The 13,956-nt window shown below is 40.6% G+C and overlaps 2 protein-coding genes across 4 annotated transcripts; both read left to right on the top strand.

Annotated features, from left to right (window-relative positions):
• LOC115758442 lies at positions 1–5,105 on the top strand. Of its 2 annotated transcripts, none has more exons than XM_030699114.1 (4): positions 1–920; positions 2,977–4,269; positions 4,336–4,706; positions 4,776–5,105. In XM_030699114.1, exons 2-4 carry the CDS (start codon positions 3,384–3,386, stop codon positions 4,947–4,949), a joined length of 1,431 nt encoding a protein of 476 aa, XP_030554974.1. In that variant the 5' UTR covers positions 1–920; positions 2,977–3,383; the 3' UTR covers positions 4,950–5,105. The 2 variants fall into 2 exon arrangements, with proteins under 2 accessions (XP_030554974.1, XP_030554965.1); XM_030699105.1 differs by having other exon boundaries at positions 15–920; positions 4,773–5,105.
• An 822-nt stretch (positions 5,106–5,927) lies between these two features.
• LOC115761108 (dehydrogenase/reductase SDR family member on chromosome X) lies at positions 5,928–9,534 on the top strand. Of its 2 annotated transcripts, none has more exons than XM_030702739.1 (5): positions 5,928–6,175; positions 7,153–7,356; positions 7,427–7,534; positions 8,566–8,947; positions 9,013–9,534. In XM_030702739.1, exons 1-5 carry the CDS (start codon positions 6,169–6,171, stop codon positions 9,413–9,415), a joined length of 1,104 nt encoding a protein of 367 aa, XP_030558599.1. In that variant the 5' UTR covers positions 5,928–6,168; the 3' UTR covers positions 9,416–9,534. The 2 variants fall into 2 exon arrangements, with proteins under 2 accessions (XP_030558599.1, XP_030558608.1); XM_030702748.1 differs by having other exon boundaries at positions 5,928–6,166.
• Positions 9,535–13,956: the final 4,422 nt, after the last annotated feature.

The raw sequence follows: 13,956 nt of genomic DNA on the forward strand, positions 1-13,956 counted from the left end.
ACTAAGAAGCAAACGCAGAGGCGGCGAAACTGTGCCAACGCCGTCGCCGTCGCCGTCGCTCTGCCCTTGCCGGATATCAAAGACAATAACAATTGCGATCCGGCACCCTCTCATCAGCCACAACAACAAACAGCCCAACAGCCATCGGCCATCGGCCATCGGGCATCGGGCATCGGCCAGTGTATATAAGAGCGTTCGTATCAGCGTAACGGTGTGCATTCAGCATTCGACTTCGAAACAATCGTTGCCAGAGAAGAGCTCAATTTTCAGTCGTATCTCGCCGCTCGCAGCAAACGGATCAGGCCACGGAACAGCAGCAGCTCGGAGCAAACAAGTACGCAGCGCCATCTGTGCGAAAGTAGCCAAAGTGCAGTGCATATTTAACGGATTATATTGCGACCATCAAAGCTGACAAGGTGTTAAACAAAATCCACTTCGATGTCGATTAATTCGCCAATACTCTTAAAAAACTCTGACCTGCATTGAACAGGCAAAAGCGAAAGGCAACAATACGCTCAAAAAGAAACCCCTGCTAATTTGCTAAAACAAATAGCAAATAAAACATTATAAAAAAAGCAAAATACTAATTAGAACACAATCGAAAATAATTCTGTAAAAAGCGGCTGGCAACAATAAGTTGTTTGCTTTTTAGTTCGCGTTACGTTCTTTTTTCATTTCTTTGGGTTTTTTGATAAAACTACCAAAACAAAACAACTAAGTGTATACAGTTTGGGAGCAACTGGCAGGCCCCAAACAGCAAATCGATCAAAAAAAAAAAAAGAAGAACCTTCAATTTTGTTATTCGAGACAAGGCAAAAACTCGCGTGTGTAGTGTAGAACATTCACAAGAAAACAACAACAAAACACTACACTACAACAAGAACCGCAACATTGTTTATTGGGCTTAGGCCATTGTATGGGTAAGTTTATAATTGCTTTAACTATATACCTAACTATAACTACATATATGTATGTCCATTCCCGGTATACAAGTGCTACAACTATATCTACTAGAACATTCAACAGCTGAACTGTAATAACTTGTAGCTGGACTGATTAAGAAATAGCTTATTGAAAGCTAAACAGAATGACTTTAAAACTGTTTGGCAGCCATTGATGTGCAGTTGAACAATTTTAGAGTCTTGTTTTCTTATTTTTTAGACAACAATTTACAGAATAGTTAACTGAAAGCTAAACGAAGTGACTGTCAACAGTTTGGGAGTCATTGATGGGCACCTTTCGATTAACACTATCTAGAGCTGAACAATTTAAGACTCTGGTTTTCTTATTTTTAGACTTTTCTTTAGAAAAGCTTACAGAATAGTTAACTGAAAGCTAAACGAAGTGACTGTGAAACTGTTCACAGTTTGGGAGTCATTGATGTGCACCTTTCGATTAACAATATCTAGAGCTGAACAATTTAAGACTCTGGTTTTCTCATTTTTAGACTTTTCTTTTGAACAATTTTCAGAATAGTTAACTGAAAGCTTAACAAAATGACTGTAAAACTGTTAACAGTTTGGAAATCATTGATGGGCACCTTTTTATGCTAGCAGACTTCTTATTTTTAGCACAGAGACCCGAATAGCCCCTCAGCAAATGATGATTCATTTGTAATTGCGAATGTGCATTAAAAGAAAGGCGTTAATTCATTAAATTCCAGATAGCAATTTTGACTCATGTGTTTTACAAACAAAGAAAAAAACTGTGACGCAATATACGCCTTAACAAATCAAAATAAAAAAAATAAAACAGCCTTCGAATGAATTAGACGAGAGCAGGATGACGTTGAACCCTGCCTGCAAATCAACTCTCGCTTGCCCGACTCGAGGGGGCGGCCTCACATGGCCTAGACACGTGCCTTGCTCCCCGTGTGCGTGGCACCCGTGCCCGTGCTCCCCGCCGTAAACTCACATGGCACCAGCTGCTGCTGCTGCTGCTGCTCCGCCGCTTAGTTTCCAAGTGGTGTGTTTTATAAACTCGTCACCTAATCAGCTGGGCCGCGCTTTATCAGCAGTTGAGGGCAATTGCATATACTAACTACGTATTACGTACATACACAATAATAGTATGTACTTAAACAAATGTACTTATTATTATTAGGGTGCCCCGTCGTGTTTCCTGTCGCGCTTGATAAGCGATTTACTTGTTTGGTTGGCAATTTTTTATCAGCCTGAGATGATTATGATTGACGTCCGTACAGTTGTGCCAAGGAGAAAACGGGCGAAAAACAAGCGAAGTAGTAATTAGTGGAGTTCAAGGGTCATGACTCTGATCTACCTGTGCTACCTGTACGCAGGCAGCAAAGATTGTCCGACATTGATTTGGCCAAATTGTTGAGAAAACCCAGAAGAAGAAAAGGGCAAATGACTTGGCAGGCTTTTTAATTGAGGACTGTACTCAAAAGTTTTCTTATAAAGATGACACGTAAATTCTTTTTTTGAGTAATTATTACATTATTCACAAAGTAATAATTAGTGCTGAGTAATATTATTTCACTTAAACTCAGGTAATTGTGACAGATTATCTAAAAGGATGTTCAAAGAATGAATAATATTCAATTTTTAATGTTCCTGGTTTAAAAACAAGAATTTTATGAACGACTCATTGTGCTCATTGGTCATTAGTCATTAGTCATTAGTCAGATGCTGATAAAATGTTGTTTTCCGCAATGTTAAGATATAAAGGATATTATCCTTTGAAAAAAAATAAAAAATTTATAGATACAAGAACTCTATTTTTGCTAGCTTTACGATATAATCGGGACAAGAAAAAAGTTATTAAAAAAATATATTAATCACAGGAAAATTTATAAGAAAGAAACTCGAAGGACTACCAAAGTTGACTCTTGAATAGGTTCAGATTAACAGGAAAACCAATTTAGAAAAAAATATTCAAAAATAAATTTTTAAAAAAATTCTATCAATAACTAATATTAATTTAATTTTGTGGCTTGCTTACGTTTGCATTAAACAGATCAGTCTAAACCATCAACGAAATTTGGAGACGAGCCGGACCTCCTGTTCAACCGAGCGCAGGGCCGGAATAGTCTGCAGAGTCTTGGAGCTTGCTCTGCCGCAGCCGCAGTTGCAGCCGCAGCCGCCCAAGCATCTTTGAGTCCAAGCGTCAACGCAGCGCGACAATTCGCCAACATTCAACTAGAAGCAACATTCAATGACTGTGAAAGTGGCTACGTGCCCACCGTGGGCCGCTGGGGAGCCGAATGGCCAAGCTGACTCGCCGCAGGAGTTGGCCATGGCCGGGATGGAGCGGCGCCGCCGCCGAGCTATGCCAGCGATGAAGATGGCATTTGCGGCGATGCTGCTGCTGGAGGAGCCGCCGGCGGCTTTAGCTCCACGCAGGAGCAGCAGCTGGCGGATGCGATGCGCGGAATGGGATTGACTACGAAGGTTGACTACGCCCATGTGCAAGCTGATAAGTCAAGCAGTTGCGCTTCCCGAGCCACGCCCATACGGACGCCCTCGACATCAAGTGAGGACTACGATGATGATGTTGAGGAGCCGCAGTGGACGCCTAACACCGACCTGACATCGGTGGCAGCCCCTTCGGAGCGCTACTCCGACATCATCCAGCTGCTGGCCAGGCAGAAGTCACCAACGCAGCAGCAGCAACAGCAGCGACACCCAGGCGCCAACTGGGCAATGGCTGATGGCTACGATCTGAGCGCCTACAATCAGATCAACGGTGTCTGGCCGCTGGGCCACCCGTTGCCGCTGCCCGACTGGGGCAGCGCCGAGGAGCCCGCGAAGGGCACCTTGGTTTTCGAGAACGTGTGGCAGTACGAGGAGCTAAATGGCATTGTGGAGACGGCACTGCAGCGCATGCTGGAGGAGACCCACTACAATACGGTTAATCTCTTTGTGGACTTCTATCGCAGCTTTAAACGCACTCGCCGCTCCGATTTGCGTAGTTTCTTTCAGTTCTACGATGTGCCCATCAATCGTCGCCATCACATGTGCGTCTCGTTGGCCTTTGAGATCATGGCGCGACTGGTGCAAATGTTTCCGGAGCTGGGCCAGTATCTGTATGTGGTGTCCTGCGAGGAGCAGGTGGTCGACTGCAACGATTATGTGCAAATGGACGAGGAGTACGGCATGAATTCGGCAGATGCCGGTGTCGAGAAGGAGCACGTGATGGTTGCCATGCGTTTCGCCATTGGCGAGCGTCGTGGTGTCATGATCCTGGATCCGGGCTATCATGTGGGACGCGCCGTAACGGTCATGTGCGACCAGAGCTATCCACACACAGGTAAGACAAACACGCTCAAATACATGTAAACACAGCTTGATACAACTTCTTTCTCTCTGCGAACAGGCTGGTTCAACCAATCGAAGGAGCCGCATCTGCAGCGGGATTACTGCTATAGCTTCAGCCAGTATAGCGACAAGTTTGTGGAATGGAAGGAGCGTGAAATACGCGGTGACGAGGCCAGTTTCAAGACGTCACTGATTTACATTGCCCAGGAGTACATGACCGCCGTGGATGTGACTGTTCGCCGTAATCTGGTGTACAATTTCCGGTCGCTGCTCTCACGCGACGCCAAGGGTCGTGTCTATGCCGGACTCTACTTCCCGCTGGTATCCAATGTGCAGGAGGCACATCTAACACTCTTCTACGATGGGCCCAGTGAGCAGCGCGTCAAAACCAAGCTGATGTTTAGCGCCTTTAAAGTGGGCAAGGGCAAGGTAAGCTCCAATCAATTCCTACCGCAATTTGAGCACAAATTTATAATCCCATTTCATAAATTACAGCAGCTGCCCGATTATGTGTCGCAGCATCTGATGAAGCTATCGCCACAGCTGAATATGTCTCAGCACGAGCTGACGGAGCTGTGCAAATCCCTGTGCGAGGTAGTTTCCGATCAAAATTTCATTAGCCAGGTGCTGGCCATTAATGACGATATCGGTGTTATGTCCACGGAGAATTGACAGTTAAAGCAGCCTAAGAATGCCGCTGCGTTGTCCATGAAGGCGATCGAGGAGCACAACAACGAAGCAGCTGCAACTTAGACGAGGAGTTTCAAAATTTTAAAATCCATTTTCCCTTTCAAAACAAATTTATTTTATAGTATTTAGGCGCACCTACAAAAATATATTTCAATTTAGTAATATATATCTAACGCATAAAAATATATACAATTATATAGACACAAAACACTCACATAATAACACTTTTGAATCCCTTGTATTGTTTAACAAATTGAAATTTTATTAAAAGAAAAGAAACAACAAAAAAACACAAATATATAAACAATGTAAGTACGAGTAAAACCTATATTTAGATTTTGTGTTGTGCTAAGCTTTTTTCAATTTTCGATTTGTTCTAATTATAATAATCAATTTAAGCTATGCAAAACATTAGTTGACATAATACTTTCGTTCAATGCACTGTACAATTTTTGTTTAATAAATAAATTCAAATCAGCTAGCTAAAAAATAATTGGAGTTTTCGTCAACATTAACAAAAAATTACAATATTTAAAAAAACAGATCAACGGGGAAAAAATAGTCAGTATTTTGTAGCGTAATCCCGTAATGGTCTTTTTGGTATTTTTATAATTCAGAGCCTAACATTTATGAGCTTATACAGCACGGGCACACTGAAAGCCGGCTGCCTAACAGCTGTTAGCTAAAGTTGTTAGTGCAAATTAGATATTTTTTTCAGCTTAACGGCTCGTAAGCAGGTTTCTATTTTTAAAAAATACAATTTTAGATTTAATTATACCGAGTACCAGTTTTAAGTGCGCCAACAATTTGCAACAATTTTATTTATTACTACAGGTGGGTTGCTATCTCAGTGTTAAATCATTTGCCGGCGTTGACACCTGTTGTTCGGAGCTGCAGATCAAAAGCAAAAGCAAAAAAAAAAAAAAACTAAATTGAAAACTAAAATCAGGTTCTAAACAGAAAACGAGCGCGCGAAACTTAAACGATTCAGTTGTCTTTTGAATTTCCAGCGGTGTGGTTGTGTTTCTTTGGAACCGGTTTGCCGTGCTATTGAATTTGTAAACGTGACGTGCTGCGCCAAACGCAGACAGAAATTGAAACTATTTACCTTTTAACTGAATAAGGTTGTCAAATATTAGCATAGACAAAAGTTTCGCCACGCGAGTGCATAGAAAACGCATCAGCCCACATAATTAAGTGTATGTGCAGTAAGTAAATGTGTGTGTGTGTGTGTGTGTGTGTGTGTGTGTGTGTGCATGCATAGTTAGAGTATACACAAGGTCTTGAAAAAGAAAGTTAACAAAATGCAAGCAGCTAGTTAGTTTTTGTTGACGGAAGTCGAAGACGCCGCACAGTGTTGACAACGCAAAAAGGCACACAAACACATGCACACTAGGGCAAACATAGACACACAACATACACACACACACACATGCGCGCGCGTGAACAATTTAGTGGGTTATGTTGGAAGCCCTCTTCGCACCTGTGCGCAGCTACCATTAGTAACTTTTCATATGTTTGTCTTTTCTACGAGCATGTTTTTAGCTTTTGGGCCATTCTTTTGCTGCTGTTTTTTTTTTGGCTCTTCAACTTTCATTCCTTGGCTTGGCTCTCTTTCATTAATTTGCATTTTATGAGTCGTTTTCGTTGTTGTTTTTTAGAAACCAACTGGTAACTGGGCCATAATTCCATGGCTCTAGAAGATTATTATAGCTCAATGATTGTTTTAAATAGCCCTACAGAGTCAGAGTTTAGCAATTAAATCAAACACTAATTGGCGAAGCGAGGCAAATGCTGGAATCAAAGTGCAGTTCTTAATTGATTATAATATATACACCTATGCATATTATTAGCAATACCTGTTTCTAGCCCTCAACAAAAATGGTAGTGCAAATTAAATAAAAAAAAAAAACAAAACCAACAATGGGAAAATTATAAATGGTTGCTGACTCGAGTCAAGTGTCGCAAAAAGTGCACTTTGCTGGCGTCGCCAAAAGCAATTTAATGCTGCCCATACATGATATATGCATACAAATATTAGCCCCATTTACTATTATTAACATTCAATCTGAAATGAAATGTGACGTTGGCTAATGGAACGCTCCCTTATCAGAGTCTCCTCGGCGATCTTTGCACCTACACGTAACAGACTCGATTACTATGTTCTGATTCCTTATCTTCACAGTTTCGGCAGACATCCAAACGTTAATGTTAACAATGTTGATTTTGCTATTTGTCATCGGTATTGTTGTGTGCGGCTTTATATTCAGCAAGACTACCAAGGGTATACCCAAGTCGTGGTTCGAATGGAAGACAGAGTTCCGTTACCAGTATTTGGGTATTGTGGGCCTTCTACACGATGCACGGTACGCGTCGAGGGATCGTGTAGGTATGTTAGCCGAGCTGCTTATTAAATGCAATTACTTTCGATTTACAAGGTATTTATCACAATTTTATAGTACTCTACAAGCAACCGGATCGCATTGCTGTAATTACGGGCGGCAATCGCGGCATCGGGCTGCGCATTGTGGAGAAATTGCTGGCATGCGATATGACTGTCGTAATGGGTGAGTGGATTCTCGTTCTTGACCAATTGAACTCGGTTAAATGGCCGTCTTGCATCAGCTAAATATATAAATCAGCGCACTCAATTATTTATTCAGCAAACACACGTAATGCTGGTAAAAGAAAAAAGGTTGACTTGGCGCGTGCATTGCCTTAACAATGAGATCAAAGTCAAACAATTTATTTTTTCATTTTCAAATCTGTTCACACCCGCACTTACGGTCCACGCATTCAACAAGTTGCCCCGCACCGTACAAATGTTGCTAGCAACAAAAAAAAAACCCCAATTTTTTGCGTGTAATTAATGCATATCTCAGGGCTTAATGAAAAAGATTCGCTTCATATTAGTCAGTGTTGTAAAATGCTAAATGGCACATTTTGACGCGGGATATTTTCGAATAATAATATGCTTAAGAAAGTGTTAAGTTGCTTTTTATGTTAAGTAGATCCCTCAGGTTGCGTAATACACCTTTGTCTACCATTCCAAGCTTAGTACGTGTTAAAAAATGAGAAATGAAATCAAATATAACATTTTTAAATCTTCTACACCTTTAAAGTCCGTCCACACATTCAAAATGCTGCCAAAACAGCAAAAACATCAGCAATAACAGGCGGGAAAATATTGCATACCTCTGGGCATACTGAAAAATATTTACCTCTTCGCGTTTTTAGTGTTGCATAAAAAGGGGACATTTTGTGTGGAGTATATAAAAGGGGATATTTTGCTTTTATGCAGTATTTAAATAATACGAAACTAGGTATTGAAGGAATGTGAATTAAAACGCGATATTATATTGACAAATGTGTGTAAACGGCTTGTATAACCCGCTTTAGTAAAGAAATTTGCTTTGTTTTTTGTTGCTATTTTTAAAAATACCAAATATAAATCTTAAAAATAAAGGCAGCAGTAAGATGATTGCATACTTTAATGGGCAGAAAGTACCTTGAATTTTAGATTTAAAAATAAACCAGAAAGCAAACTTAAACCGATCTTTATGATATTTTGAATCAACATATACTATTCATCTTGCAGGCGTTCGTGATCCTCGCAGTGCCGAGGTCGCCGTTGGCGGCATTGTGGATCTAAGCCAGACGAAGGGCAAGCTTATCTGTGAGCAACTCGATGTGGGGGATCTGAAGTCGGTGCGCGCCTTCGCGGAGCGTATCTCGCAGAAATATCAAAAAATCGATTTGCTGCTGAACAATGCGGGAATTATGTTTGCGCCGTTCAAGCTCACGGCCGATGGCTACGAGTCGCACTTTGCCATCAACTACCTGGGCCACTTTATGCTCACGCACCTGCTGCTGCCGAAGCTGCGCGCGGCCGGACAGAAGGGTAAGAATGCGCGCATTGTAAACGTGAGCTCCTGCGTAAATCTCATTGGCCGCATCAACTACAAGGACATCAATGGACTGTGAGTTAGCTATTGACTGGGTTTACCCTACTTGAGCTCACTCTGTTTCTGTTTTCACCTCGCAGCAAGAACTATTATCCCGGAACTGCGTACAGTCAGTCGAAATTAGCGCAGATTCTCTTCACACGTCACCTGCAAACGCTGCTTGACGCGGAGAAGGCCCATGTGCAGGTGAATGTGGTGCATCCCGGCATTGTGGACACGGATCTATTCGAGCACTCGGCCACCACGGCCGTGCCGTTCTTTAAGAAGATCTTCTTCAAGACTCCAGAGCGTGGCTCACGCACGGTTGTCTTTGCGGCCATAGATCCATCGATCGAGGGACTGGGCGGCACATATCTGAGCAATGGCGGCAAGGGTCCTTTCCATGCGGACGCCAAGCAGCCGGAGAAGTGCGAAAAGCTCTTTCAACATTCCTGCGATCTGCTCAAAATCAAACAGTACGGAAATGGCGAATATACTCTCTAATTGTCAATTAATCAAAGCCTGTTCTTAACACTCCTCAACTGGTGCAACGTACTTTTTCTAATAAGATATTCTTCTAATAGTCATCTTATATTAAAATAACACAATCGGATTGACTAAGATGGACACGTTTTTTACTTGGGCTTATTTAACTATTTCAAAGTAGCTTGGCCAGATGCTTTCAGGCAAAGTCGGATAATAACCACATAATACCTAAAATATGTGTAAAATCAATTTGAAATCAATTCTAAATTGCTTCAGATAAACCCCAAAACATATGCCTTACGCTGCTCAGCATATTCGTTCCGTTTAAAATGTAAATAGATGTAAGTACATTTAACACGCATACACATTTATCTGTCTTTGGATTGGATTTTAATTAACTTGTCTGCGTTGATTGCCATCAGCAGCCCAAAAAATTGCAATTAGAAGTGCAGCACGCGAAATCCACTTCGATATTTGTGGCGGCAGCTTAAAAGCCGCTCAACAACAGCAACAACAACAACAACTATTATATGTCAAATTTACAAAAGCAAACAATTTAATTTGTGCTCCTCCTCAAACAATGAGCGATTAACGTTCAACATTTATGCGGAATTTTAATCGACTCGAGTTACGAGTAGAGAGGCAGGCATCCAGCCAGGTGGGCAGATGGGTGGATCCAGCACTGAAACCAGCAATTACAACAACAACAAAAACAACTAATGCAACGACAAGCAGAAAAAAATATACGATAAGTCAAGAAAGAACAAATGTCTTCGGTACGCCGAACATTAAATACCCACATATGTTAAATATTGTTATACAGAAACATTTGTTAATGCAGGATTGAAATCATATTATATAGGTTTCTAATCTGAGTAGTCTACTGAATTTAGTCAAGTTATTCTGAAAAATAAAAAAGTATTTTGCACAAAAAACACATTTTGCGTTATATTCTGCCCATGATTTAGTCCGATATTGAAAGGGAAACTAGACAATATCAGGATATCTTGAAAAACTTAGCAGTATTATATTGAAGAACTTAATTTTCGATTAAGCTTATGACAGCTATAAGATCAAGATAATGCTTTAATTCTCTATGGGATCGAATATGTCTCTTTCTGTGCGTAACAAACTTCGTAACATAAATATAATACCCTCCTGCAAGGGTATAAATACTTCAGTTGCCTGTCATTTAAGCAGCCTCGCGCTTCAAAGTATATCTCGGATTCGTGCATATCGCCGCGTCTTCTGTCCCCAAGATAGAGACACAATCCCAACGCTGTCGAATGTGTGAAGTTGCTGTTGAATAAATTTGATCAGTTTCGTGGGCGCAGTCATCAATCAAAGCACACATGAATGAGCACGGATTCCCAGACCCTTGTCTGCCGGCAGCTCAAATGAAGTCATCTGCCAGGTTGGGATTAAAATGTGCGTGTTTATCGGACATTAAAAGTGTTGATTGGATTTGGGTTTGAGGCTTAAGGCTGGGGCTATTTATAATAAGGCAAAAAGATAGTCATTTATGCATTATTTACAAGGCACAACGTGGTTTGAAACAGGTTTTGTGGGCTTGAAAACTGTGGTTATTAAATCATCAGCTAAATACGAAGCCAGGAAACGAGTTAAATGGCATATTTTCTGATATGCTATCAAGAGATATTATCAAGAGATAGACAGATAGAAAGATGGATAGATATAACTTATAGCATTTTAATAATGTAAGCCCAAACGTGTGAACAATTGTACTCTGTTCACATAGAGAAAAAGAGTTATTCGGGTTCGGGCTATTTGTATTCCAGTACTTCATGGTTTTCCCTCTATATTAATGTGTCATTCAAATCTCGACACCGATTTTTTGCTCGAAATTCATGTCTAAATCTTACCCCAAGATTCGTATATAGACATGGGTCAAAAATTACCACCCCCATATCTCGGCCAAATCTCATCCGATTTTCACGAAGTTTGGCTTTTTCTTCATGGTTTTCCCTCTATATTAATGTGGCATTCAAATCTCGACACCGATTTTTTGCTCGAAATTCATGTCCAAATCTTACCCCAAGATTCGTATATAGACATGGGTCAAAAATTACCACCCCCATATCTCGGCCAAATCTCATCCGATTTTCACGAAGTTTGGCTTATTCTTCATGGTTTTCCCTCTATATTAATGTGGCATTCAAATCTCGACACCGATTTTTTGGTCGAAATTCATGTCCAAATCTTACCCCAAGATTCGTATATAGACATGGGTCAAAAATTACCACCCCCATATCTCGGCCAAATCTCATCCGATTTCCACGAAGTTTGGCTTTTTCTTCATGGTTTTCCCTCTATATTAATGTGGCATTCAAATCTCGAAACCGATTTTTTTGTCGAAATTCATGTCCAAATCTTACCCCAAGATTCGTATATAGACATGGGTCAAAAATTACCACCCCCATATCTCGGCCAAATCTCATCCGATTTTCACGAAGTTTGGATTTTTCTTCATGGGTTTCCCTCTAGATTAATCTGGCATTAAAATCTGAACAGCGATTTTTTTGGTCGAAATTCATGTCCAAATCTTAGCCCAAAATTCGTATATAGACATCGGTCAAAAATTACCACCCCCATATCTCGGCCAAATCTCATCCGATTTTCACGAAGTTTGGATTTTTCTTCATGGTTTTCTCTCTATATTAATGTGGCATTCAAATCTCGACACCGATTTTTTGGTCGAAATTCATGTTCAAATCTTACCCCAATATTCGTATATAGACATGGGTCAAAAATTACCACCCCCATATCTCGGCCAAATCTCATCCGATTTTCACGAAGTTTGGCTTTTTCTTCATGGTTTTCCCTCTATATTAATGTGGCATTCAAATCTCGACACCGATTTTTTGGTCGAAATTCATGTCCAAATCTTACCCCAAGTTTCGCATATAGACATGGGTCAAAAATTACCACCCCCATATCTCGGCCAAATCTCATCCGATTTTCACGAAGTTTGGCTTATTCTTCATGGTTTTCCCTCTATATTAATGTGGCATTCAAATCTCGACACCGATTTTTTGGTCGAAATTCATGTCCAAATCTTACCCCAAGTTTCGTATATAGACATGGGTCAAAAATTACCACCCCCATATCTCGGCCAAATCTCATCCGATTTTCACGAAGTTTGGCTTATTCTTCATGGTTTTCCCTCTATATTAATGTGGCATTCAAATCTCGACACCGATTTTTTGGTCGAAATTCATGTCCAAATCTTACCCCAAAATTCGTATATAGACATGGGTCAAAAATTACCACCCCCATATCTCGGCCAAATCTCATCCGATTTCCACGAAGTTTGGCTTTTTCTTCATGGTTTTCCCTCTATATTAATGTGGCATTCAAATCTCGAAACCGATTTTTTTGTCGAAATTCATGTCCAAATCTTACCCCAAGATTCGTATATAGACATGGGTCAAAAATTACCACCCCCATATCTCGGCCAAATCTCATCCGATTTCCACGAAGTTTGGCTTTTTCTTCATGGTTTTCCCTCTATATTAATGTGGCATTCAAATCTCGACACCGATTTTTTAGTCGACATGCATGTCCAAATCTTACCCCAAGATTCGTATATAGACATGGGTCAAAAATTACCACCCCCATATCTCGGCCAAATCTCATCCGATTGTCACGAAGTTTGGCTTTTTCTTCATGGTTTTCTCTCTATATTAATGTGGCATTCAAATCTCGACACCGATTTTTTGGTCGAAATTCATGTTCAAATCTTACCCCAATATTCGTATATAGACATGGGTCAAAAATTACCCCCCCCCATATCACGGCCAAATCTCATCCGATTTTCACGAAGTTTGGCTTTTTCTTCATGGTTTTCCCTCTATATTAATGTGGCATTCAAATCTCGACACCGATTTTTTAGTCGACATGCATGTCCAAATCTTACCCCAAGATTCGTATATAGACATGGGTCAAAAATTACCACCCCCATATCTCGGCCAAATCTCATCCGATTGTCACGAAGTTTGGCTTTTTCTTCATGGTTTTCTCTCTATATTAATGTGGCATTCAAATCTCGACACCGATTTTTTGGTCGAAATTCATGTTCAAATCTTACCCCAATATTCGTATATAGACATGGGTCAAAAATTACCCCCCCCATATCTCGGCCAAATCTCATCCGATTTTCACGAAGTTTGGCTTTTTCTTTATGGTTTTCCCTCTATATTAATGTGGCATTCAAATCTCGACACCGATTTTTTGGTCGAAATTCATGTCCAAATCTTACCCCAAGTTTCGTATATAGACATGGGTCAAAAATTACCACCCCCATATCTCGGCCAAATCTCATCCGATTTTCACGAAGTTTGGCTTATTCTTCATGGTTTTCCCTCTATATTAATGTGGCATTCAAATCTCGACACCGATTTTTTGGTCGAAATTCATGTCCAAATCTTACCCCAAGTTTCGTATATAGACATGGGTTAAAAATTACCACCCCCATATCTCGGCCAAATCTCATCCGATTTTCACGAAGTTTGGCTTATTCTTCATGGGTTTCCCTCTAT

The sequence above is a fragment of the Drosophila novamexicana genome, unplaced genomic scaffold (assembly GCF_003285875.2).
Source record: "Drosophila novamexicana strain 15010-1031.04,08,12 unplaced genomic scaffold, DnovRS2.1 tig00000008-arrow-pilon, whole genome shotgun sequence".
NCBI lineage: Eukaryota > Metazoa > Arthropoda > Insecta > Diptera > Drosophilidae > Drosophila > Drosophila novamexicana.

Bases quoted from the DNA above. Each gene is read 5' to 3' on its own strand.
- LOC115761108 (XM_030702739.1), top strand. The intron at 7,357-7,426 runs GTATGTTAGCCG...ACAATTTTATAG, and splicing joins CGCGTCGAGGGATCGTGTAG to TACTCTACAAGCAACCGGAT. The intron at 8,948-9,012 runs GTGAGTTAGCTA...TTCACCTCGCAG, and splicing joins TACAAGGACATCAATGGACT to CAAGAACTATTATCCCGGAA.
- LOC115758442 (XM_030699105.1), top strand. From the start codon at position 3,384: ATGCGCGGAATGGGATTGACTACGAAGGTTGACTACGCCCATGTGCAA. The intron at 4,270-4,335 runs GTAAGACAAACA...CTCTGCGAACAG, and splicing joins CCAGAGCTATCCACACACAG to GCTGGTTCAACCAATCGAAG. The intron at 4,707-4,772 runs GTAAGCTCCAAT...CATAAATTACAG, and splicing joins TTAAAGTGGGCAAGGGCAAG to CAGCTGCCCGATTATGTGTC.